The sequence below is a fragment of the Aegilops tauschii genome, chromosome 1, assembly GCF_002575655.3.
Source record: "Aegilops tauschii subsp. strangulata cultivar AL8/78 chromosome 1, Aet v6.0, whole genome shotgun sequence".
In the NCBI taxonomy this organism is placed as follows: domain Eukaryota; kingdom Viridiplantae; phylum Streptophyta; class Magnoliopsida; order Poales; family Poaceae; genus Aegilops; species Aegilops tauschii.
This window is the reverse complement of record NC_053035.3, coordinates 65,688,502-65,712,085: the sequence shown is the minus strand read 5'-3', so window position 1 is coordinate 65,712,085 and position 23,584 is coordinate 65,688,502. Positions and strand designations below refer to the sequence as shown.

Here is a 23,584-nt window from a genome sequence, read left to right as displayed (position 1 = left end):
GCCACGGCGGTTCCGACGCCGCGAGGTTGCCCAGGAGCAACTATAGCATATAGCATATGCCCTAAAAATTCGTACAGTAAAATCGTTTTAAGGTATACTGCAAAATGTTTTGGGTGGGTTTTTACTGTATGATGTGTGCTGCAGCAGAACAGATCCTGTAAAAAAATTACAACGAGGTCCCTGAAGAATAGCATAAAGCACCCTCAAAATAAAAACTGAATTATAATTGAGGTCGACCCTTGGTTCTCCTCAAGTCCGCTCGATGCAGCAAATCGATTCGGCTCGATGCAGCCAGGGGAGAGGAGCTGGTCGATCAAGGCCGCCCCCAGGTTTCACGTCGGCCACGCCCATGCGTTGGTCCTACTCGAAATTTGAGCTTCAAGTGCGGTTGCAGGCTGGTCCCGCTCAAGCTCTGACGCACAACCGCTGCAGGCTGGTCCCCCTCGAGCTTCGAGCTCCGACGCGCGGCCGCCGCGGGCCAGGGAAGAGGACACCGGACTGCTCCCAGTAAGGCAAAGGGGGGCGCGACCTCCAAGCCGCCATCGTGGTGGAGCGCTGGTCGGTGGCGGTGAGGATGGCTGCGAATCACTCGTGGACGGTGGTGGCGGTGGTGAGGATGAGGTTTTATGGTATAGAGGGTGTTGTAAATTTTGCCACCAAACCTTCATATTTAGAGGATGAGTTTTTTTAGGAGGAGCTGTATTCTTTTTAACAGAACGGCTGTTTTATTTTTGTTGTTTTATTTTTTTATACGTTTTCATTTTAATTTTTTTATAAATATCAACAAATGTTCTTGTTTTTTCCCAGAAATGTTCCTATATTTCAAAAAATGTTCAAAAATTTCAAATTCAAATTCTTGTTTCTCAATAAATGTCCAAAGATTCAAAATTGTTTGCATCTCCAAAAAAAGTTCAGAAAATTCAAAAAATGCTCACTGTTTTTTCTATTTACTGACTTTTCTGTTATTTGTTTTTATCCTTTTTGAAAAGTCCCCCTTTTTGTAAATGGTTGGATTTTTCAAAAACTATCATAAAATTTAAAAAATGTCTTGGAATGTCAAACACTGTTCGGAATTTCCATAAATATCTTTCTTCTCAAATTTTGTTCACAAAAACTTTCCGCTTTCAAAAGTTTTTCTGGAATTTTTCATGTTTTTCAGATAATGTTCAAACATTTGAGTAAATGCTTAATTAAAAAAATATTTATTGTTTTTTTATGTTTTTTCAGAAAACTGTTCGCTATTTTGTGAAAAATGTGTGTGTGTGTGTGTGCAAAATTTCTTCAAGTTTTTGAAAATGATATATTTTCGAAAATTGGAAAAAATTGTAAAATCCTAATCAAAATTTGAAAAATTGTATTTTAAAAATAAGCTTTTTCCGCAAAAAAAAACTTTTTAGAAAGATGGACAAGTAACTAAAATTTCTGAACATTTTTTTACAAAAGAATCTTTAGAAATCTGATTTTTTTCGAAAATTTCAATTTATGATTTTTTTACGAAAAAAAAAAATAAGAAACCAAAATTAGAAAACAGAAGATACAGGAAATACAGAACACTTAACGCTACAGTGAATCTTTGGTACACTGCTAGCTGATGGGCCGGCTTGAGTTGACTATCTGACGCATTTAGCGTCAGATAGGACCCTCTGTTCGGAGGTGGAATGGAGAAGCTGCCGGAGCCCACACGTGGGCAGAGCGAGATGTCATGGGATGAGCAGGGGCGGCGCGAATCTGCTTTTGGGTGCGGCGGTGTGATGCCAGCGGGAGGGCCGAGTCCCCAGGCTCGAGGCGCGTCCGGAGCTTGGTGCTCCGGCAAGTTCGGCTGGGAACGATGGAGAGTCGAAACTCCGCGGCGAGCTGATGCGGCGTACTTGGAAGCCAGCGTCGGCGGCGCCGGAGGACTAGTCCGTCGACGCGCGCAAGGTACCATCTCCTCGACGGGTGCGCCTAGCCGCATAGATTTTTCTTCTTCTTCAGTTAAGTTAGGTGTTCAATCCTTCTATCGACTCAAATTCAGAGGCACTGTACTTCCCGTATGCATTGGCAACCCCTCCACGCTGAACTGTTGCAGCCTACTCAAATTCGATCTTCGAACCCGCTTAAGACGCCAGAAAAATTAAGCAAGATGTTATTGAGTACAGGGCATGGCCAGTACGAACAACCAGACTACATATTCAATTCAGTCCAATTTCCAATCCTTTTCTGTTATCTTCAGATATAGGCAAAATTAATTCATCAGAGTAAACACAATGATGTACTGACCCAGGATATAGTACTAGGTAATAATTATTCGGTTGGTAGTACTCCCTTCTCGCCGACGGTAAATATTCTTGAATTTAAAAGGACAGCGTAAGAACTCCGGGTCTTTTGTTTTTGACATTTTGCTACTGCATATCATGAGGCCATGCAGTAGCATTACCCATACATATATTCACCTAGAATGAATCAAACTGGTATAAACTCAGTGGGAACCTCCGTGGTGAAAAATTGAACAGGGATGCATCAGCATAGACACCAGGAATGCGGTCCAAATTTAGCGCAACTATTCGGCGTTTACCACTTCGATCTTAGCATTCAGATTTCATTAGATCTTCCTTTTTCTACAATGAAGATTTCATTTGGGTCTGAAGCAAACTGTAATATTTGTTTAAAAGAGCTGACCCGTGAAATAGTTTTTTTCCTACTCAATCGAGGCATCTCATCATATCGAGGCTCTTGATCTCCATTATTGTTCCCATTTTTATTTGTTAGGTCACCTGTCATATGTTTCAAGTTTAGCAATGAACTTGTTTCGAAGTCTAGACCAACAAACTCCATTTGTTTTTAAGGCATAGGATGCATAGGTATTTCATCATATTGGTGCTCAAATCGTGTATAGGAAGGTACAGGCATCCCTCAAATAATGACACACCAAAGTGTCATGGACCATCAATGCGAGCAAGAGCGGTCAACTGATCGAGTTGACTTTCCTGTTGACTGTCGAGCATAGGCGTCCTCTTCGCTCACTCCAAGTGATTTCTTCTTCCCTGCCGGCCATGGACTCTATTCCAGCTGTTCGACTGGGAACGACGGAGATGCGAAACTCCACGGTGAGCTGATGCGGCGTACTTGGAAGCGAGGACGGCGGCACCGGAGGACTAGCCCGTCGTAGTGCGCAAGGTACCATCTCCTCGACGGCTGCGCCTAGCCGCATAGATTTTTCTTCTTCTTCTTCAGTCAGTAAGTTATAGGTGTTCAATTCAATCGACTCAAATTCAGAGTTACTGACTTACTGTACTTCCCCTATGCATTGGCAACCCCTCCACACTGAACTGTTTCAGCCTACTCAAATCCGATCTTCGAACCGGCTAAAAACGCAATCTCCTTGACCGTTTTGGTATCAAGCTATCTCGTTGAGACTTTGAGCAATCTTGAAACAGCGAAGATGCCTTCCTAGCCTTGTTGTTCTAAAACAAGTGCGAGTCAGACTGACCGGTCCTTTTTAGTTTTGTGTTATTGAGTACAGGGCAATGAGGGCATGGCCAGTATGACCAACTAGACTATGTATTCAATTCAGTCCCATTTCCATTTTTTTTTTGTTATCTTCAGTTATAGGCAAAACTAATTCATCAGAGTAAACACAATAATGTACTGACACAGGATATAGCACTAGGTAATAATTTTTCGGTTGTACTCCCTTCTCGCAGACCGTAAATTTTCTCGAATTCCAAAGGATATCGACAGCCTAAAAACTCCAGGTCTTTCGTTTTTGACCTTTTGCTGCTGCATATCATGAGCCCATGCAGTGCCCACACATATATTCAACCGGAAGGAATCAAACTGGTATAGATTCTATGCAGTTGGAATCTTCGCTACACCTTTTCCATAAGAAAATAGTGGGAACCTCCATGGTGAAAAACTGGACTGGGATGCATCAACATAGACATTTACATGGATAGGGTCCAAATTTACCGTTACTATTCAGAGTTTACCACTTCGATCTTAGCATTCAGATTTCATTTGGTCTTCCTTTTTCTGAACGAAGATGTCATTTGGTCTGAAGAACAATTGCACGTAGTACTATTTGTTTAAAAGAGCTGACACTGATATAGTTTTTTTTCCTACTGCACCGAGACATCTCATCATATTGAGGCTTTTGGTCTCCATTATTGCCCCCATTTTTATTTGTTAGGTCACCTGTCATACGTTTCGAGTTAAGTAATGAACTTGTTTCGAAGCCGAGACCTACAAACTCCATTTGTTTATTGGTGCTCAAATCGTGTATAGGAAGGTACAGGCATCCCTCAAATAATGATGCACCAAAGTGTCATGGACCATCAACGCGAGCAAGAAGCTATCAACTAATCGAGTTGACTTTCCTGTCGACTGTCGAGCATAGGCGTCCTCTTCGCTCACTCCAAGTGATTTCTTCTTCCCTGCCAGCCACGGCCTCTGTTCCAGCTGTTCTACCAGTTGGGAGGTCCTCACCACAACTCATATGCAAATGGTATGCAAACTTGTGTAAGATATGCAAAATAGCATCCATCATCACAGGCCTCGCTCCTTACTTCTTCGCTCCTTGCATCTTCAACTCTCTTCATTTGCATTTCTCAGAACTTCTTGCTCGGGATGGTTAAGGGGAGAAGGTCTAAGAGACGGAGGTGCCCGGCGGCTAACCTCACCGATGACCTCATCGTTGAGGTCCTCTCTCGCCTCCCTGCCAGATCGGTCTGCCGCTTCAAGTGCGTGTCCACGACATGGCGGGACCTCATCTCGCACCCCGTGAACCGTATGAAGCTTCCCCAGACCCTGGCTGGCTTCTTCACGAAGCACGATAGTGAAACTGTGCCATGGTCAGTTCCATGTTTCACCAATGTCTCTGGCAGAGGCGTCCAATTAGTCTCCCCTTCTCTTGACTTCCTGCCAGTCCACAAACGCATTTTTCTCTTGGACAGCTGCAATGGCCTTCTTCTCTGCAGGTGTTACGGAACCCAATTCAGTACCAGGGAATGAGATTTGACAGATTACCATCACTTTGTGTGTAATCCCGCCACAAAGGAGTGGGTTGCACTACCGGGCAAATGGCAGTGTTCACGTCTGGGTTTTAATCCAACCATGTCACCCCACTTCTACGTGTTTGAGTTCTTAAGAGACTATGGGCACTTAGCCCCCTTGGTCATTGGTGAGGTGTATTCATCTGAAACAGGAGGATGGGTTCGTAAGGAGAATGAAGTGGACAATGATTTTAGATTTCCCCATAGGTTGCCAGCTGTCTTTTTCAACGGTTGTATGCATTATCTCACCAACAAGGCTTCTATAGCCGTGGTGGACACCGGGGGGAAAGCTTGCCAATACATACCTGTCCCTGTCCCTGGTGAGCAGGAGTTCGGTTTCATTCAGCTGTCCCAAGGACGTTTGCATTATGCTAATTTTGAGGCAGACCATGAAGACGAGGTGGTTCGACTAGTGGTTTATGTTCTTGAGGACTACGACAGGCAACGATGGACATTGAAGCATACCGCTGAAGCTCCATATATACTTGGATGGCCAAGTGGTTTATATGAACCTGGATGGAATAATTCTATTAATCTTGCAGAGGAGTTTGAGTGGGTTGCAGTTCATCCAGACTGTAACATGATCTTCTACACTCTCGAGTCGGATAAAATATTGATGTCCTACGATATGGATCGTCGGCAAGTCCAAGAGATATTCACTCTTGGAGCCGACACTCGGGAGACATATCTTCCGTATGTGCCATTGTTCTCGGAGTTACAAGCTTTGCACATATGACACCAATATGTGATTGGTTCCATTATAACAAGTGGATCCTAAATAGGAGTCATTGTTCTTGCCATGTAGCAGTGGGCTTGGCAGGCCTGCCTACTTTTGTTTGGAGCAATGTTTGGTTCATTCTAGAGCTAACTTGGTTATTGCTCCTAGGTTGCTATTCGAAATTGGAATGAACTACAGTAATGATCCTTGTCTCTTCACAGAAATGGTTCTTCACAGTAGATCCACATGTTGGGTTTCCATAGTATTTAAGCCAACATTCTAGGATGATCATTGGAAAAATGCATGTCTCCTATGGTTATCATTGTAACTTAAATTTGGATTTTCTATTTGCAGCTGTGGAATGTGTAAGCTTCTTGTTTACAGACCTAGTAAATTATCACCTATCTGCTGTTCATATGATGTGAACTTGATTTTCTTTGCCTCTCGATACACTTTGGATAAAGACAAGTTCATGTCTTCCTTAGGTAGCAAGCACAAGCTCAGTTTGCCACCATTGTTTGGAACCTTCTCGAGGTAACTTTTGTTTCGTCAGCCCTCTGTTTCTTTGTATTACTTGTGTTCAAGATGAAATTTTTGGACACCCTGGAGCGTAAAAAAAAAAGATGTGTTATAAATGAGCTTTAATTTTTATGAATTGGTAAATAACCTCCTATCTAAAATAGTAGATGAAAACATTACGATCAATTAACCTTAGCTGAACATACTGCAGTGCCGAGTGAAAACTGTTAGAGAGTGAGCAACTAATCTTTACTGAGGGCTAAAGGCCATTACATATACATGTGTGGTAAAGTGCAGGAAGCCCCTTATACAATGGGGATATACCGAAAAGAGACTATACACATCTAACACCCCCCCTCAAACTCATGGTGGATCAACAACACTGAGTTTGGAGAGGAAAAATGTATGTTGCGCTCGAGTCTGTGCCTTCGTGAAGAAGTCAGCCAACTGTAACTCAGAGGGAACATAGTGAAGAGCGAGAGTCTGATCCTACACAGCAGCACGCACAAAGCGGGCATCCACACCGATGTGCTTGGTGAGCTCATGCTTCACCGGGTCACGCGCAATACTGATGGCACCAGTACTGTCTGACAGTAAGGGAGTCGAGGTAGTAGCAGACACACCAAAATCCTCAAGTAACCACCGTAACCAGTGTTAGAGTTATGATATAAGTCATGTACCCCTTTGTATTTATCCCGTTGTATAAGGGGTTTCCTGCACACCTGTACATGTATATATATCGGCCTATGGCCTCATGGGAATACAAGTTGCTTATTCCTAACATGGTATTAGAGCTAGGTCAATTTTTTGCACGCTGCAACTCGTGCTATTGATCCGTCTCTCCTTCCTGCTCGAAAGCCCCGATCTCCCGATCAGGATCGAAGCGATCTCCTGGAGTCTCCCGATCGGTTCGATCGAGTCCGGCTTGTCTTGCTCCAGCTCGAAGCTGCTCCTGCTCGAAGCCCCGATCTCCCGATCGGATCGAAGCTGCTCCCGCTCGAAGCCCCAACCGGCCTCGCTCCCTGGCCCGATCGTCCTAGTCCCGCTCGCAGTTGCCGTCTCGATCCCAGCCGATCGCTTGCCTGCCGCTCCCGGATCCCGTCCCGATTGGAAGCTCTCTCGTCAGATTCTGTTGAAAAAAAATGTCTGCTGCATCGGGCTATGTTGCTGTCCCTCGCTGTCCGGTGATCTTTGATGGTACTAATTACACCGAGTTCACTGGCTTTATGCGCATTCACATGCGTGGCATCCGTCTCTGGGGTGTTCTTTCTGGCGAGGTCTGCTGTCCGTCACGTCCGGTTCCTCCGGTTGCCCCTACTCCGCTGACTCCACTGGTTCTTCCTACGGATGCTAATCAGGCCGCCAAGGATGCGGCTAAACTTGCTGATGAGGCTGCTGATCGTGCTTATGATGAGAGGGTTTTGGCTTATGAGGAGGCTCTTCAGACGTATCATGGTGCTCTGTCTGTTTACACCCAGTGGCTTGATGATGATGCTCGTGCTGCAGCTGTTCTCACTGCTAGTGTTCTGCCTCAGTTTGCTTCTGAGTTTCTGGGTCTTCCTATTGTCTTTCAGATGTGGACCTGTCTTCGTCAGCGCTATGAGCCCTCTGGTGATGCCTTATACCTTTCTGTGGTTCGTCAGGAGCATGCTCTTCAGCAGGGTGACTCTACTGTTGATGACTTCTATGCACAGAGTTCTGCTATCTGGCGCCAGCTTGATTCTCTCCGCAGTGCTGGTTGTCGTACTTGCCCCTGTTGCCAGGCTGTCCAGGCCAATTTGGAGTTTCATCGCGTCTACGAGTTCCTGTCTCGGCTCCGTAAGGAGTTTGAGCCCCGGCGTGCTCAGTTGTTTGCTCGTGGCCGTATTTCTCTCATGGAGGCGCTTTCAGAGATTCGTGCTGAGGAGACTCGCTTACGTGGTGCTGGTTTGCTGGAGGTTTCCTCTGTGCTCGCTACTCGGGCTTCTTCCACTCCACCTGCTGCACCGACCCCTTCTCGCTCGAGTGCTCCGCCGCTCTTGCCCACTCCTTCTGGAGGCTCAGGTCGCCCCCGTCCACATTGTGACTACTGCAACAATGATGGTCATATTGAGTCCCAGTGCTACACAAAGCGGAAACACCTGCGCAAGGCGCGATCATCATCCTCAGGGACTTCATCATCTCCCTCGACAGCTTCAGCCATTGCTTTGACTGAGCAGGATATTCTGAGACTTAAGCGTCTGCTCGCGGCTTCAGGTTCTTCCTCGACGGGTACTGCTGGTTCTGTGACTGATGCTTCCCGCACTGAGCAACCGCCCTCTACACAGTTAGGTACATCCCCATGGGTTCTGGACTCTGGAGCTTCTTTTCATATGTCTTCTCATTCTTCCACTTTGTCCTCTCTTCGATCGTTGGATTCTCCTGTTCATGTCTTCACTGCTGATGGTACTCCACTTTCTGTTGCTAGTAGAGGCAATCTTTCCACTCCTTAATCTGTTCCTGATGTTGCTCATGTTCCTCGACTTACCATGAATCTGTTTTCTGCTGGTCAACTTACTGATTCTGGTTGTCGTGTCATCCTTGACGTTGACTCTTGTTCTGTCCAGGACCGTCGCACGCACACTCTGGTTGGGGCTGGCCCTCGCCGCCGTGATTCTCAGGGTCTTTGGGAGTTGGACTGGCTTCATGTTCCTTCCGCTGCCACCACCATCGCCAGTTCCTCCGCTTCTGTCGCCTCCGTTACTGGTTCCTTCAAGCAGTGGCATCATCGACTTGGTCATCTGTGTGGTTCTCGGTTGTCGTCTTTAGTTCATCGAGGCCGGGGTCTGTCTCAAGAGATGTCTCTTTAGAGTGTCAGGGTTGTCGTCTTGGCAAGCAGATTCAGTTACCATATTCACATAGTGAGTCAGTGTCTAAGCGTCCTTTCGATTTAGTCCATTCTGATGTATGGGGTCCGGCTCCTTTCACTTCGAAAGGTGGTCATAAATACTATATTATTTTCATAGATGATTTCTCTCGTTACACATGGCTTTATTTCATGACTTCTCGTAGTGAGGTGTTGTCTATTTATAAGCGTTTTGCTGCCATGGTTCATACTCAGTTCTCTTCACCCATTCGTGTTTTTCGTGCTGACTCTGCTGGCGAGTATATCTCTAAGATGTTGCGTGGTGTTCTTGCTGAGCAAGGAACTCTCTCTCAATTCTATTGTCCTGGTGCTCATGCTCAGAATGGTGTGGCTGAGCGAAAGCATCGACATCTTCTTGAGACGGCTCGTGCATTGATGATTGCTGCCTCTCTCCCGCCTCATTTTTGGGCTGAGGCCGTCTCCACCTCCACCTATCTTATCAATATACAGCCTTTCGCTGCTCTACAGGGTGGTGTTCCTTTCGAGCGTCTTTTTGATCGTTCTCCTGATTATTCGACGCTTCGCTTGTTTGGTTGTGTTTGCTATGTTCTTCTTGCCCCTCGCGAACGCACCAAATTGACCGCTCAGTCTGTTGAGTGTGTCTTCTTAGGCTACAGTGATGAGCATAAGGGCTATCGTTGTTGGGATCCTATCGGTCGTCGGATGCGTATCTCTCGAGACGTGACTTTTGATGAGTCTCGTCCCTTCTACCCACGCCCATCTTCCTCGATTTTTTCAGTGGAGGATATCTCTTTCCTCACTTTTCCTGACTCACCTATCACCCCCGTCGCGCCTGTGCCTATTCGTTCCACTCCCTCTGCTTCTCCACCTCTAGTCGATTTGCAGCCACCATCTTCTCCGGTCTCCTCGCCTAGCATGTCACCGGATTCTACACCTTCATCTCCGGTGACTTCTTCGTCGCCACCCCTCGATTCTACCTTGGCGATTCCTCCTTCTATTTTTCCATCTTTTCCTCAGCATTACACTCGTCGTTCACGACCTGTGGATGCCTCATTGGATGAGTCGTCCTCTTCCTCTCAGCCTACTTATGGCTTGCATTCTCGTCCTCGTCCACCTATTGATCGCTTTGGATTTCCCACCGCTGGTGCTGCTGTTCTTGAGCCGACTTCTTATTGTCAGGCTGTTGTTCATCTTGAATGGCAGTTTGCGATGGCAGAGGAGATTGCTGCTCTTGAACGCACTGGTACCTGGGATCTTGTTTCTCTTCCTCCCGAAGTCCGTCCCATCACTTGTAAGTGGGTCTACAAGGTTAAGACTTGCTCCGATGGTTCTCTTGAGCGTCACAAAGCTCGTCATGTGGCTCGTGGTTTTCAGCAGGAGCATGGTCGTGATTATGACGAGATTTTTGCTCCTGTGGCCCATATGACCACTGTTCGTACACTTCTTGCCGTTGCCTCTGCACGCCACTGGTCTATATCTCAGCTTGATGTTAAGAATGCCTTTCTTAATGGTGAGCTGCGTGAGGAGGTGTACATGCAGCCACCACCTGGGTATTCTGTTCCTGATGGCATGGTATGTCGTCTTCGTCACTCTCTCTATGGCCTTAAGCAAGCCCCTCGCGCCTGGTTTGAGCGTTTCGCCTCTGTGGTCACTACTGCTGGTTTTTCAGCAAGTGCTCATGATCCAGCATTGTTTATTCACCTTTCTCCTCGTGGTCGGACTCTTCTTCTTCTCTATGTTGATGACATGATCATCACTGGGGATGACCCCGAGTATATTGCCTTTGTAAAGGCCCGTCTTAGTGAGCAGTTTCTTATGTCTGATCTTGGACCTCTTCGCTACTTTCTTGGGATTGAAGTCTCTTCTACCTCTGATGGCTTTTTTATATCCCAGGAAAAGTACATCCAGGATCTTCTTGCTCGTGCTACTCTTACTGACGAGCGCATTGTTGATACTCCTATGGAGCTCAATGTTCACCTCCGTGCTACTGATGGTGATCCTCTCCCTGACCCGACACGTTATCGTCATCTCGTTGGCAGTCTTGTCTATCTAGCTGTCACTCGTCCGGACATCTCTTATCCAGTTCATATTCTGAGTCAGTTTGTCTCTGCTCCCACATCGGTTCACTATAGTCATCTCCTTCGTGTTCTCCGATATCTTCGGGGCACGATCTCTCACCGTCTATTCTTCCTAGCTCCAGTTCTTTACAGCTTCAGGCCTATTCGGATGCTACGTGGGATCATGATCACTGGGCAAGAAACCAGCGGCAGTCACCACAGAGGCGAAGCGCTCAAACCAGGCGCGAGGGGCCTGTTTAAGACCGTAGAGGGAGCGGCGAAGTCTACAGACCATACCGTCAGGAGCATAGTACCCCGGTGGTGGCTGCATATAAACCTCCTCACGCAACTCGCCATTGAGAAAGGCGTTCTGGACATCAAGTTGAGAGATAGACCACTGACGAACAGAAGCCACAGCAAGGAGAGTGCGGACAGTGGTCATGTGGGCCACAGGAGCAAATGTCTCATCATAATCGCGTCCCTGCTCCTGCTGGAAACCACGGGCCACAAGACGAGCTTTGTAGCGCTCAAGGGAACCATCGGAGCGAGTCTTAATCTTGTAGACCCACTTGCAGGTGATGGGACGAACACCGGAAGGGAGGGAAACCAGATCCCATGTGCCAGAGCGCTCAAGAGCAGCAAGCTCTTTGGCCATCGCAAGCTGCCATTCAGGTTGAGTCATTGCAGTCCGATAGGAAGTGGGCTCAGCAATAACAGAGAGACCGTACCGATCAGGGCAGTAGCGATCAGGCGGGGGGCGAGGCCGAGCCCGGAGGTTGTGAACCGGGGGAGGCGTGAGGAGAGGTGCACCAGAGGTGGAAGGCGCGTCAGGGGAGACATCCTCAGGACGAGGGCGACGAGTATAGTGGAGAGGGAACGGTGAGAGAGGACGACGGACTGGAGATGATGGTGGAGAGGTGGAGGAGGAGGATGGAGAAGATGGGGTCGGTGGTGAATGAGAAGGAATGAGAGGTGCCGGAGGAAGAGGTGACACATGAAGCACATAGCAGGGTGTATCGGGAAGGAGAAGGAAGGAAAGATCGTTCGCAGAGAAACTCGAGGAAGAAGAACGTGGGTAGTAAGAGCGAGACTCGTCAAAAGTCACATCACGCGAGATGCGCAAGCGACGACCCACAAGATCCCAACATCGATAGCCCTTGTGCTCATCACTGTAGCCAAGGAAAACACACTCAACTGATTGAGCAGTCAGTTTGGTGCGTTCTCGCGGGGCAAGAAGGACATAGCACACACATCCAAACATACGAAGAGCTGAGTAGTCAGGAGAACGACCAGTGAGACACTCCATAGGAATACCACCCTGCAGAGCAGTCGATGGCTGAATGTTGATGAGATAGGTGGATGTAGAAACAGCCTCAGCCCAAAAGTGGGGTGGAAGGGAAGCGGCAATCATCAGGGCACGAGCAGTCTCAAGCAGATGATGATGCTTTCGTTCAACAGCTCCATTCTGAGCATGAGCACCAGGACAAGAGAACTAGGCAAGAGTACCCTGTTCCGCGAGGAAACCACACAACGGCTGGGAGATATACTCTCCAGCGGAGTCAGCACGAAAGGTACGAATGGGCGTGGAAAACTGGGTGTGAATCATAGCAGCAAATCGTTTGTATATAGAGAGAACCTCGCTACGAGATTTCATGAAGTAGAGCCAAGTGTAGCGAGAGAAATCATCAATAAACAAAACATAGTAGCGATGACCACCTTTTGAATCAAAGGGAGCAGGACCCCGGACATCAGAATGAACTAAGTCAAAAGGACGCTGAGAGACCGACTCACTGGTAGGATAAGTTAACTGGGTCTGTTTGCCAAGTCTACAACCATTACAATGTAAGGAAACATCTCCAGATACAGACCCTAAGAGGCCCTGACGCACTAAAGGTGACAAGCGAGAGCCGCAGATGTGACCAAGGCGATGATGCCACTGCTGGAAAGACGCAGACGAAGAGGCAGCAAGAGCATGAGAGCTGGCAGAAGTAGTGGCAGCGGAAGGAACACAAAGCCAGTCAACCTCCCAAAGGCCCTCTGACTCACAGGGCCGGGGGCCAGCACCAACCAAAGCCTTGGTGCGACGATCCTAAATGGAGCAAGAGTCGGTATCAAGAATGACACGACAACCAGAATCAGTAAGTTGGGCAGCGGAAAACAGATTCATGGTAAGACGAGGAACATGAGAAACACTAGGAACAGAAAAGGATGGAGTGGAAAGAAGACCACGACTAGCAACAGTAAGAGATGTGCCATCGGCAGTAAGAACATTAATAGGAGAATCAAGAGGGCGAAGAGAGGACAACACTGAGGAATCAGAAGACATATGAAAGGAAGCTCCAGAGTCCAGAACCCACGAGGATGTACCTAACGGTGTAGATGTCGGCGGTGATGAAGTGGAGACAGCAGTCACAGCAGCAACAGAGCCCGTCGAGGAAGAACCGGAGGAAGCCAGAAGGCGCTTGAGGCGCACAATGTCCTGGTCAGTGAGTGACAGAGTCGATGACGACACAGGAGTCCCACTGGAAGAGGAGCGCCTCTGGTTTCGCTGCTTCTGACGACAATCAGACTCTGGGTGACCTGGCCTGGAGCAGTAGTCACAGAAGGTGTCACGGCGCGACCGGCCCTTCTCAACATAAGGAGGGCGACCCACCCCCTGGAGGCGTGGGCAGGAGCGGTGGAGCAGGGGGACGAGCTGACGACACAGGAGCTCGGGCTGCCAACACAGAAGGAACCGCAAGCAAACCAGCAGAACGAAGGCGGGTCTCCTCAGCACGAAGCTCAGCAAGTACCTCCGAGATAGGAACACGACCACGAGCAAGCAAGTGAGCACGTCGAGGCTCAAACTCGGAGCGGAGGCGAGATAAGAACTTATGGACACGCTGAAACTCCAAGTCGGACCGCATAGTCTGACAGCAGCGGCAAGATCCACAAACAACTGTCCGAAGAGAGTCAAGCTGGCGCCAGATGGCAGAACTCTGTGAGTAGAACTCGTCAACAGAAGAGTCACCCTGCTGAAGAGCATGCTGCTGACGCGCCACTGAGTGTAAGCAGACAGATCATCGCGATAGACAGAAAGAGCATCTGAATAAGCTGATACCTGCTGATCATAAGCATCAACCGCAGCATCATCAAGCGCCTTGGCTGCATCTCGATCAGAAGCAAGAACTGGCGGTACTGGCGGGGTAGGTGCAACAGGAGCAACAGGACATGGCGGACAAGGGACCTCGCCAGATAGAACACCCCAGAGCAGAAGACCGCGCATATGGATACGCATGAAACCGGCGAACTCAGCATAGTTGGTGCCATCGAAGATCACCGAGGAACAACGACATAGCCTGAGGAAGACATGAGCAGCTTTTTTTGCAGTCAACAGATCCGGAAACTGGATCGGGATCGGGCAGGAGACCCACGCGCTCGAAGCAAAGGCCAAACTGGATCGGGATCGGGCACCACTCGCTCAAAGCAGAGGGCCCCGACTCTAGATCGGGCAGAGGGAGCAGCCAGGTGGAAGCAGAGCTCCAGAGCGAGGGATGGACCTGGGGCGGCGGCCGATCGAGAGCGGGGAACCGGATCGGGAGGCCAAACCGGATCGGGAGCGAGGCAGAGGCCAAACCGGATCGGGAGCGAGGCGGCCCGCTGAAGCCTTCGCGAGTCCGGACGGGAGCGGCGCGGGCTTCGCGAGCGGCGCGGCCAGACAGGAGCGGCGCGGGCTTCACGAGCGGCGCAGCCTTCGCGAGCGGCGCGGCCGGACGGGAGCGGCACGGCCTTCGCGCTGACAGAGGAGGCCAATAGGGGTAGGTACGGCCGCGGCGGCCTGAATCGCAGCAGGCGGTGGCGGATTTGTGCAGCAGCAGGCGAGAGCAGCCGGAAAAATTGGCCGGAAGTGGCCGGAGACGAGGTGGGCTAGGAAGGAGGAGCACGGAGTTGCATCGTGCGGGAGAGCGAGGCTAACCTAGCATCTGATACCATGTTAGAGAGTGAGCAACTAATCTTTATTGAGGGTCAAAGGCCATTACATATGCATGTGTGGTAAAGTGCAGGAAGCCCCTTGGGGATATACCGAAAAGAGACTATACACATCTAACAAAAACTACATCCCTTTGTCAGTGATCATCGATCAAACCTTGCCGTGGAGAAAAATCTAATCAAACAACCAATTTTACTGAATCTTTGGTGACTATCATTTGAAGAAATTGCCGTGAAATCACGGCGTCATTATTCAAATTCAATTTGCTAAAAACGCCAGAAAAATTAAGCTACATATGTTTGACAGTCTCCTTATACATTCGTTTTGGTTCCAAGCTTGTATCTTGTTGGTCGAGTCCACCAATGCAGCAAGATTAAAATAGTGAAGATGCCTTTGCCTAGCCATGTTGCTCTAAGACAAGTGTGAGTCGGGCTGTCAGGTCCTTTTATTTTTGTGATGGTGCCCAACTCCTAACAGCAGCTAGAAGTTGCAGTTGGTTGCAAGAATAAAGCGCTATGCATCATTTGGTGCAAGCAAGTCGTATTCGATTCAGTCTTATTTCAAGAAAGAAAATAAATTACTCTTAAGTTGTGAAGAAAAAGAATAATTCAACATAGTCAACAGAATGATGTACTGACCCAGGACACTGTGCCAGGTAAGAATTCTTTGGTCGGTCCCTTCTCGCGGACCGTGAATTCTTTCGAATTCAAAAGGACATTGACAGCCTAAGGACTCCAGGTTTTCTGTTTTAGGCCTTTTGCTACCGAGCAGCTATTCCATAAGAAAACAGTGCGAATCTCCATGGTGAAAAAGGGAACAGGTATGCATCAACATATGCATTCAGAGTTTTCCACTCCAATCTTAGCATTCAGGTTTTGTTAGATCTTCCTTTTTCTAAAAAGAAGATTTATTTGACTTGAAGCAAAAATGTACCACCTCTGTTCTTAAATGTACGACGGCGCACTATTTATTTAAAAGAGTTGACCCTCAAAATAGTTTATTTCCTACTCCACCAAGGCATCTCATCATATTGATGCTCTTGTTCATCTCCATTATTGCCCCCAGTTTTATTTGTTAGGTCACCTGTCATACGTTTCAGTTAAGTAATGAACTTCTTTCGAAGCCTAGACCTACAAACTCCATTTGCTTTTCCAGCATAGCGTGCATATGCATGCCATCATATTGGTGCTCAAATCGTGCATAGGAAGGCACAGGTATCCCTCAAATAGTGATGCACGGAAGTGCCATGGGCCATCAATGCGAGCAAGAGGCATTCAACTGATCGAGTTGACCTTCTTGTCGAGCATAGGCGTCTTCTTTGCTCGCTCCAAGTGATTTCTTCTTCCCTGCTGGTCGTGCCTCTGTTCCAGTTGCTCTACCATCCAGTTGGGAGGTCCTTGCCACCACTCTTCTGCAAATGGTATGCAAACTTGTCACGATAAGCAAAATAGCAGCCATCATCGCAGACCTAGCTGTCAGTTAACAGCTGCTGGAGAAGTTTCAGTTTCGTCAGTCTTAGGTGTTCGTTTTTCTTTTCGTCAGTTTCGACAGTAGTTTGATTTCTTCAGAGATAAGCCGAGCTGCGTCTCGGTCGTAGTTTGTTAGATTCTTCCGCGGCTCTGACCCGATCGTGGGATGGCACGAAGTAAACGGTCATGGCCGCAGTGCGAGCAATGCGCGGGGAGCGCTGGGATGGCGGTGCTCACGACCCGGACATGGCTTGTTTTTCGGTTTTCAGTTAGCGTTGTAATCTCTGAATAAAAGAACAGAAAAGCTGCAAAGTTCAGTGCGGCACAAAAACATCACCGTCTTCCTCTCTCTCGTGTGAGCTCTCTCGTTAGGTCTGACAAGTGGCATCAGAGCCGCGTTGCTGGGTCCTGTGATGGCAGGTGATGATGGCAAGAAGAAGGCGGGGGACGTCGACGACGACGGCAGCAAAGGCTCGCCAAAATCCGCAGTCGGCCAAGGGCGCGAGCTGGCGGTGGCGAGGCAGTTCGCTCCGGTCGTGTCGGGTCACGCCAACGTGCCACCATTGACCCGCACGAACTACGCCGAGTGGAGTCTCCTCATGGAGGTCGGGATGCAGGCGAGAGGGATGTGGCGCGCGATCCTGGGCGCGGAGGATCTCGACGACGAGTACGGGTACCGCAACGACAAGGGCGCGATGGAGTTCATCCTCCGATCGGTGCCTCCTGAGATGCTGCCCATGCTGCGCAAGCACCAGACCTCCCAGGACCTGTGGGAGGCGATCCGCGCCATGCGCGCGGGCTCCGCGCGCGTCCGAGACGCAAAGGCCCAAACCCTGCGGGGGGAGTTCGACCAGCTGTGCCACAAACCCGGTGAGTCCATTGATGATCTGGCCATGCGTCTCACAGGGCTATGTGCGCGCCTCGGCGAACTCGGAGACGCGATCAGCGACAAGCGCGTGATCCAGAAGTGGCTGCGAATTGTCCCCAAGAGGTACTCGCAGCTCGCGGTCTCCATCGACAACTTGGTCGACTTGGACACGACGTCGATCGAGGAAATCATCGGTCGCTTCAAGGCGGCCGAGGAGCGGTACGAGCTGGACGCCGAGGAGGACGGCAACAGCAAGCTCCTGCTCACTCTGGAGGAGTGGAACGCGCGGATGGGGCGCGGTGATCAAGGCGGGTCCTTCAGCGGGGGGGCCAACGGCAACAAGAAGGGGCGTGGAAAGGGCCACGGCGACCGCGGAAAGGGCGTCACCCGTCCCGGCGGCGGAAAAACTGGGCCCAAGCGCTCAGGCAACTGCCGCTACTGCGGTATTAGCGGCCACTGGGCTCGCGAGTGCCGCAAGAAGATGAAGGACGAGGGCGGCGGCGAGGCGCACCTTGTGGCGGCTGAGGACGAGGATCCTGCGCTTCTCATGGCGCAGGTGACGCCGTTGCCTGACAAGCCCGAACTGGACGCGAGCGGCGATCAGCTCGTACACCTCCACGAGGAGGGCGCAGAGGTCAGCCTCGGGGCCGCTGGCGACGCCAAGGAACCACTCTGGCATCTGGACACCGGCGCATCAAACCACATGACGGGCAACTCCACCTTCTTTTCGGAGCTGGATCGCCACGTCGCCGGGACGGTGCGTTTCGGTGACGGGTCGGTGGTCAAGATCGAGGGGCGCGGGACGGTGGTCTTCGTCGCTCACGGAGGGCGTCACCGCGTGCTCTCTAAGGTATACTACATACCCCGCCTGCGTACCTCAATCATCTCCGTCGGGCAGTTGGACGAGGCGGGCTGCACCGCTCTGGTGCGGAGCGGCATGATGGTGGTGCGCGATCGCCAGGAGAACGTCATCGCCAAGGTGTACAGATCGAGGAACACCGTCAAGCTGGAGATCACGCGGCCGGTGAGGATGCGTGGCGCTGGCACGCCCGCTACGGCCACCTCAACTTCGACGCACTCCGGAAGCTGGCCCAGGACGGCATGGTGCCCGGCATGCCATTGGTCGAGCACGCCGATCAGGTGTGCGATAGCTGCCTTGTGGGCAAGCAGCGCCGCGCCCCGTTCCCTACGGAGGCGAACTACCGGGTGGGCGATCGCCTGGATTTGGTGCACGGTGATCTGTGCGGCCCGATCACGCCGCCAACACACGGAGGAAAGAGGTACTTCCTGTTGCTCGTGGACGACAAGTCACGCTACATGTGGATCGTGCTCCTGAGCAGGAAAGATGAGGCACCAGCGGCGATCAAGCGCTGGCAGGCAGGGGTGGAGGTGGAGACCTCCGTCAAGCTGCGCGCGCTCCGAACCGACAGGGGTGGCGAGTTCACCTCAACGGAGTTCGGGGAGTACTGCGCTGACCGAGGCGTACGCCGGCAGCTCACTGCCCCGTACTCGCCGCAGCAAAACGGCGTCGTAGAGCGCCGGAACCAGACCGTCGTCGGGACGGCACGGTGTCTCCTGAAGGCAAAGGGAGTGCCGAACGAGTTCTGGGGGGAGGCGGTGACCACCGCTGTCCACCTGCTCAACTGCGCGCCCACGAAGGCAGTGCGCGGCATGACGCCGTATGAAGCCTGGCACGGCGACAAGCCGGCGGTGAGCTACTTCCGCACGTTCGGCTGCGTCGCAGACGCCAAGGTGACACGACCAGGCCTCAAGAAGCTGGAAGACCGCAGCCTGCGCACTGTCTTCATCGGGTACGAGCACGGACAGTCCAAGGCGTGGCGCGTCTACGACCCCGTGGGTAAGCGAGTGCACGTTACTCGCGACGCCGTCTTCGACGAGTCGGCATGCTGGGACTGGCAGACAGCGACTCCGGGGGAGGGCACTTTCGTCATCGAATTCGCGCCCACGGTGGCCCTGACGCAGCAGCCGGAGCAGGCAAGAACAACACCTGCGAGCGTGGCGAGTCCAGACACGCCGGTGCGCGCCCACACTCCATCTGGGGGTGCATCGCCCGCGCCCGCGGTGCGCGGAGACACGCCAGTACACACTCCCAACCCCGAGCCTGTGGTGTACAAGGGGAAGGGCGTGAGGGACGGGTACGTCTCACCCCCTCCTGGAGCCACGCCGGACACTGCATTGGGCACCCACGAGGCGCCACGGCGCTACCGCTCGGTCGACACCGTCCTCGAAGAAACTGAGCCGGCGACCCTGGATCCAGCCGAGCTACTCCTTGTGGCTGGAGAGGAGCCAAACACATTCGAGGAGGCGGAACCGCACGCAGCCTGGCGGGCGGCGATGCTGGACGAGCTCCAGTCCATTGATGAGAACAAGACGTGGACGCTCGCCACGCTCCCCGCCGGCAAACAGGCCATCGGGCTGAAGTGGGTTTTCAAGCTGAAGAAGAACTCTGCCGGAGAGGTCATCAAGCACAAAGCAAGGTTAGTCGCGAAGGGATACGCGCAGCGGCCGGGCGTGGACTACGACGAAGTGTTCGCTCCGGTCGCGCGGCTCGAGTCCGTGCACTTACTGCTTGCAATCGCTGCATAGGCAGGCTGGGAGGTGCATCATCTGGACGTCAAGTCCGCTTTCCTCAACGGAGAGCTGCAGGAGGAGGTATACGTTGTGCAGCCGCCTGGTTTTGAGTGCCCTGGCGAGGAAGATAAGGTGCTCCGTCTGTCCAAAGCACTGTATGGGCTCTGTCAAGCGCCGCGCGCTTGGAACATCAAGCTGGACGACACTCTGGTGTCGCTCGGTTTTCAAAGGAGCCCATCGGAGCACGCCGTGTACATGAAGTGCAATGGGGACGAGCGAGTGCTGCTAGGGGTCTACGTCGACGACCTCGTCGTCACTGGCTCGAGCTTGGAGGCCATCGTGCAGTTCAAGCTTCAGATGCAGTCCGTCTTCTCCATGAGCGACCTCGGGCTGCTGAGCTACTACCTCGGGATCGAGGTACACCAAGGGGACGACGCGATGACCCTCAAGCAGGCAAGCTACGCGGCCAAGATCGTGGACAAGGCCGGACTTACAGGCTGCAATCCAGTACACGTCCCGATGGAGCCGCGCCTGAAGTTGAGCAAAGAAAGCACGAGCCCACCAGTGGACAGAAAGCTCTACCGCAGCATCGTCGGCAGCCTCCGCTACCTGGTGCACTCGCGACCGGACATCTCATTTGCGGTGGGCTTTGTCAGCAAGTTCATGGAGGCGCCCACAACGGAGCACTGGGCGGCGGTGAAGCAGCTACTAAGGTATGTTGCAGGCACCCTGAACTATGGGTGCAGGTACAAGAAAGGTGAGCCGAAGCCGCAGTTGGTTGGTTACAGTGATGCGGACTTCGCCGGCGATGTTGATGACAGGAAGAGCACCTCAGGGACGGTGTTTGTGTTCGGTAAGAGTACGATCAGCTGGCAATCCCAGAAGCAGAAAGTGATCGCCCTCTCGTCGTGCGAAGCCGAGTACATGGCGGCAACCACAGCCGCGTGCACAGGCGTCTGGCTCCGGCGAATGCTCATTGATCTATTGGGAGATCCGGGGAGTGCAACACCACTGCTCATCGACAACAAGTCAGCAATCCAACTTTGCAAGAATCCTGTCTTCCATGACAGAACTAAGCACATCGAGACGCGGTTTCACTTCATTCGTGAGTGTGTGCAAGATGGGAGGATCGCCGTCGACTACATCCACACCGGCGAGCAACTTGCTGACATCATGACCAAGGCGCTGCCACGGGTGAAGTTCCAGGAGCTGCGAGAGAAGTTGGGCATGGTCGACATCAGCAGCTGATTAAGGGGGAGATTGTCAGTTAACAGCTGCTGGAGAAGTTTCAGTTTCGTCAGTCTTAGGTGTTCGTTTTTCTTTTCGTCAGTTTCGACAGTAGTTTGATTTCTTCAGAGATAAGCCGAGCTGCGTCTCGGTCGTAGTTTGTTAGATTCTTCCACGGCTCTGACCCGATCGTGGGATGGCACGAAGTAAACGGTCATGGCCGCAGTGCGAGCAATGCGCGGGGAGCGCTGGGATGGCGGTGCTCACGACCCGGGCATGGCTTGTTTTTCGGTTTTCAGTTAGCGTTGTAATCTCTGAATAAAAGAACAGAAAAGCTGCAAAGTTCAGTGCGGCACAAAAACATCACCGTCTTCCTCTCTCTCGTGTGAGCTCTCTCGTTAGGTCTGACACTAGCTCCTTTCTTCTTGTTCACTCATATAGTATACTCTTCTCCATTTGCATTTCTCAGAACTTCTTGCTCGGGGTGGTTAAGGGGAGAAGGTCCAGGAGACGGAGGTGCCCGGCAGCCAACCTCACCGATGACCTCGTTGTTGAGATCCTCTCTGGCCTCCCTGCCAGATCGGTCTGCCGCTTCAAGTGCGTGTCCACGACATGGCGGGACCTCATCTCGCACCCTGTTCACCGTATGAAGCTTTCCCAGACCCTGGCCGGCTTCTTCACAAAGCACGATAGTGAAACTGTATTGTGGTCAGTCCCCCATTTCACTAATGTCTCTGGCACAAGCCTCCCATTGGTCTCCCCTTCGCTTGACTTCCTGTCAGTCTACAAACGCATTTTTCTCTTGGACAGCTGCAACGGCCTTCTCCTCTGCAGCTGTTGTGCTACCGGGAAACTGGATATGATAGATTACCATCAGTTTGTGTGTAATCCTACCACAAAGGAGTGGGTTGCACTACCGGACCACAACCAGGCTGAAAAATGGCGGTGTTCACGTCTGGGTTTTAATCCAACCGTGGCACCCCACTTCTACGTGTTTGAGTTCTTCAAAGACTTTGGGCCCCTAGCCCCCTCGGTCGTTGGCGTAGAAGTATATTCATCTGAAACAGGAGAACGGGTTCGTGAAGAGCATGAACTGGATAATGATTTTAGCCTTCCCGATAGGTTGCCAAGTGTGTTTTCTAATGGCTGTCTGCATTATCTCACAAACAAGGCTTTTGTAGCCGTGGTGGACACCGAGGGGAAAGCTTGCCGAAACATACCGTCCCTGTCCCTGGTGAGCAGGAGTTTGGTTTCATTCAGTTGTCCCAAGGACGTTTGCATTATGCCAATTTTGAGGTAGACCATGAAGATGAGGTGGTTCGACTAGTGGTTTACGTTCTCGAGGACTATGATAGGCAACAATGGACATTGAAGCATACCGCTGAAGCCTCATATGTTGTTGGATCACGTGGTTTATATGAACCTGGATGGGTAAGTTATATTAATCTTGGAGAAAAGTTTGAGTGGGTTGCAATTCATCCAGACTGTAACATGATCTTTTACACTGTTGAGTGGGATAAAACATTGATGTCCTACGATATGGATCGTCGGCAAGTCCAAGAGATCTGCACTCTTGGAGAGGACACTCGTGAGACGTATCTTCCGTATGTGCCATTGTTCTCAGAATCGCAAGCTTTGCACACATGACACCAATACTTGATTGGTGCCTTTATAACAAATGGATCCTCGATAGGAGTCAATTCTTCTTTCCATGTAGCAGCGGGCTTGGCAAGTCTGCCTTCTTTTGTTTTTTTAGCAAAGTTGGTTCATTGTAGAGCTAGCTTGGTTATTGCTCCAAGGTTGTTATTCAAAATTTGAACGAACTACCTGCTTTATGTACTTGCCTATTCACAGCAATGGTTCTCGACAACATGCACATGTAGGATTTCCATAGTATTTAAGCAAAGATTCTAGGATCACCATCATGATTGGAAAAAGGCATGTCTCCTATGCATATCATTGTAACTTAAATTTGGATCTTCTATTTGCAGTTGTGGGGTGTGTAAGCACCTTGTTGACAGGCCTAGTAAAGTTATTACTTATTTGCTATTTATATGATGTGAGATTGATTTTGTTCACTTTTTCATACCCTTTGGATGAAGATAAGTTCATGTCTCCCTGAGGTTAACAAGCACGAGCTCCCACGCCATTCTTTAGAACCTTCCCGTGGTACCTTCTCTTCCGTCAACCCTCTGTTCAAGATGAAATTTCTTGGACACCTCAGAGTGCAAAGGAAAAAAAAGGTTGTAAACGAGCTTTAATTTCTAATGAATTGATAAATAACTTCCT

General features: G+C 50.6%; 1 protein-coding gene and 2 pseudogenes across 2 annotated transcripts; all 3 read left to right on the top strand.

Annotated features, from left to right (window-relative positions):
• Window positions 1-1,396: 1,396 nt before the first annotated feature.
• On the top strand, window positions 1,397-21,674 carry LOC109774810 (uncharacterized). 2 transcript variants are annotated; one of them, XM_040398520.3, is made up of 3 exons: window positions 1,397-1,920; window positions 6,234-6,282; window positions 15,892-21,674. In XM_040398520.3, exon 3 carries the CDS (start codon window positions 17,022-17,024, stop codon window positions 18,810-18,812), a length of 1,791 nt encoding a protein of 596 aa, XP_040254454.3. In that variant the 5' UTR covers window positions 1,397-1,920; window positions 6,234-6,282; window positions 15,892-17,021; the 3' UTR covers window positions 18,813-21,674. The 2 variants fall into 2 exon arrangements, with proteins under 2 accessions (XP_040254454.3, XP_073364315.1); XM_073508214.1 differs by lacking the exon at window positions 6,234-6,282.
• LOC141041570 (uncharacterized) lies at window positions 7,410-9,284 on the top strand (annotated as a pseudogene).
• Window positions 21,512-23,287, top strand: LOC123493458 (F-box protein At5g07610-like; annotated as a pseudogene).
• The last annotated feature ends 297 nt before the right edge of the window (window positions 23,288-23,584 follow it).

What these genes read in the sequence shown, in the direction of transcription:
- LOC109774810 (XM_073508214.1), top strand. Translation starts at nt 17,022, where the DNA reads ATGGCAGGTGATGATGGCAAGAAGAAGGCGGGGGACGTCGACGACGAC.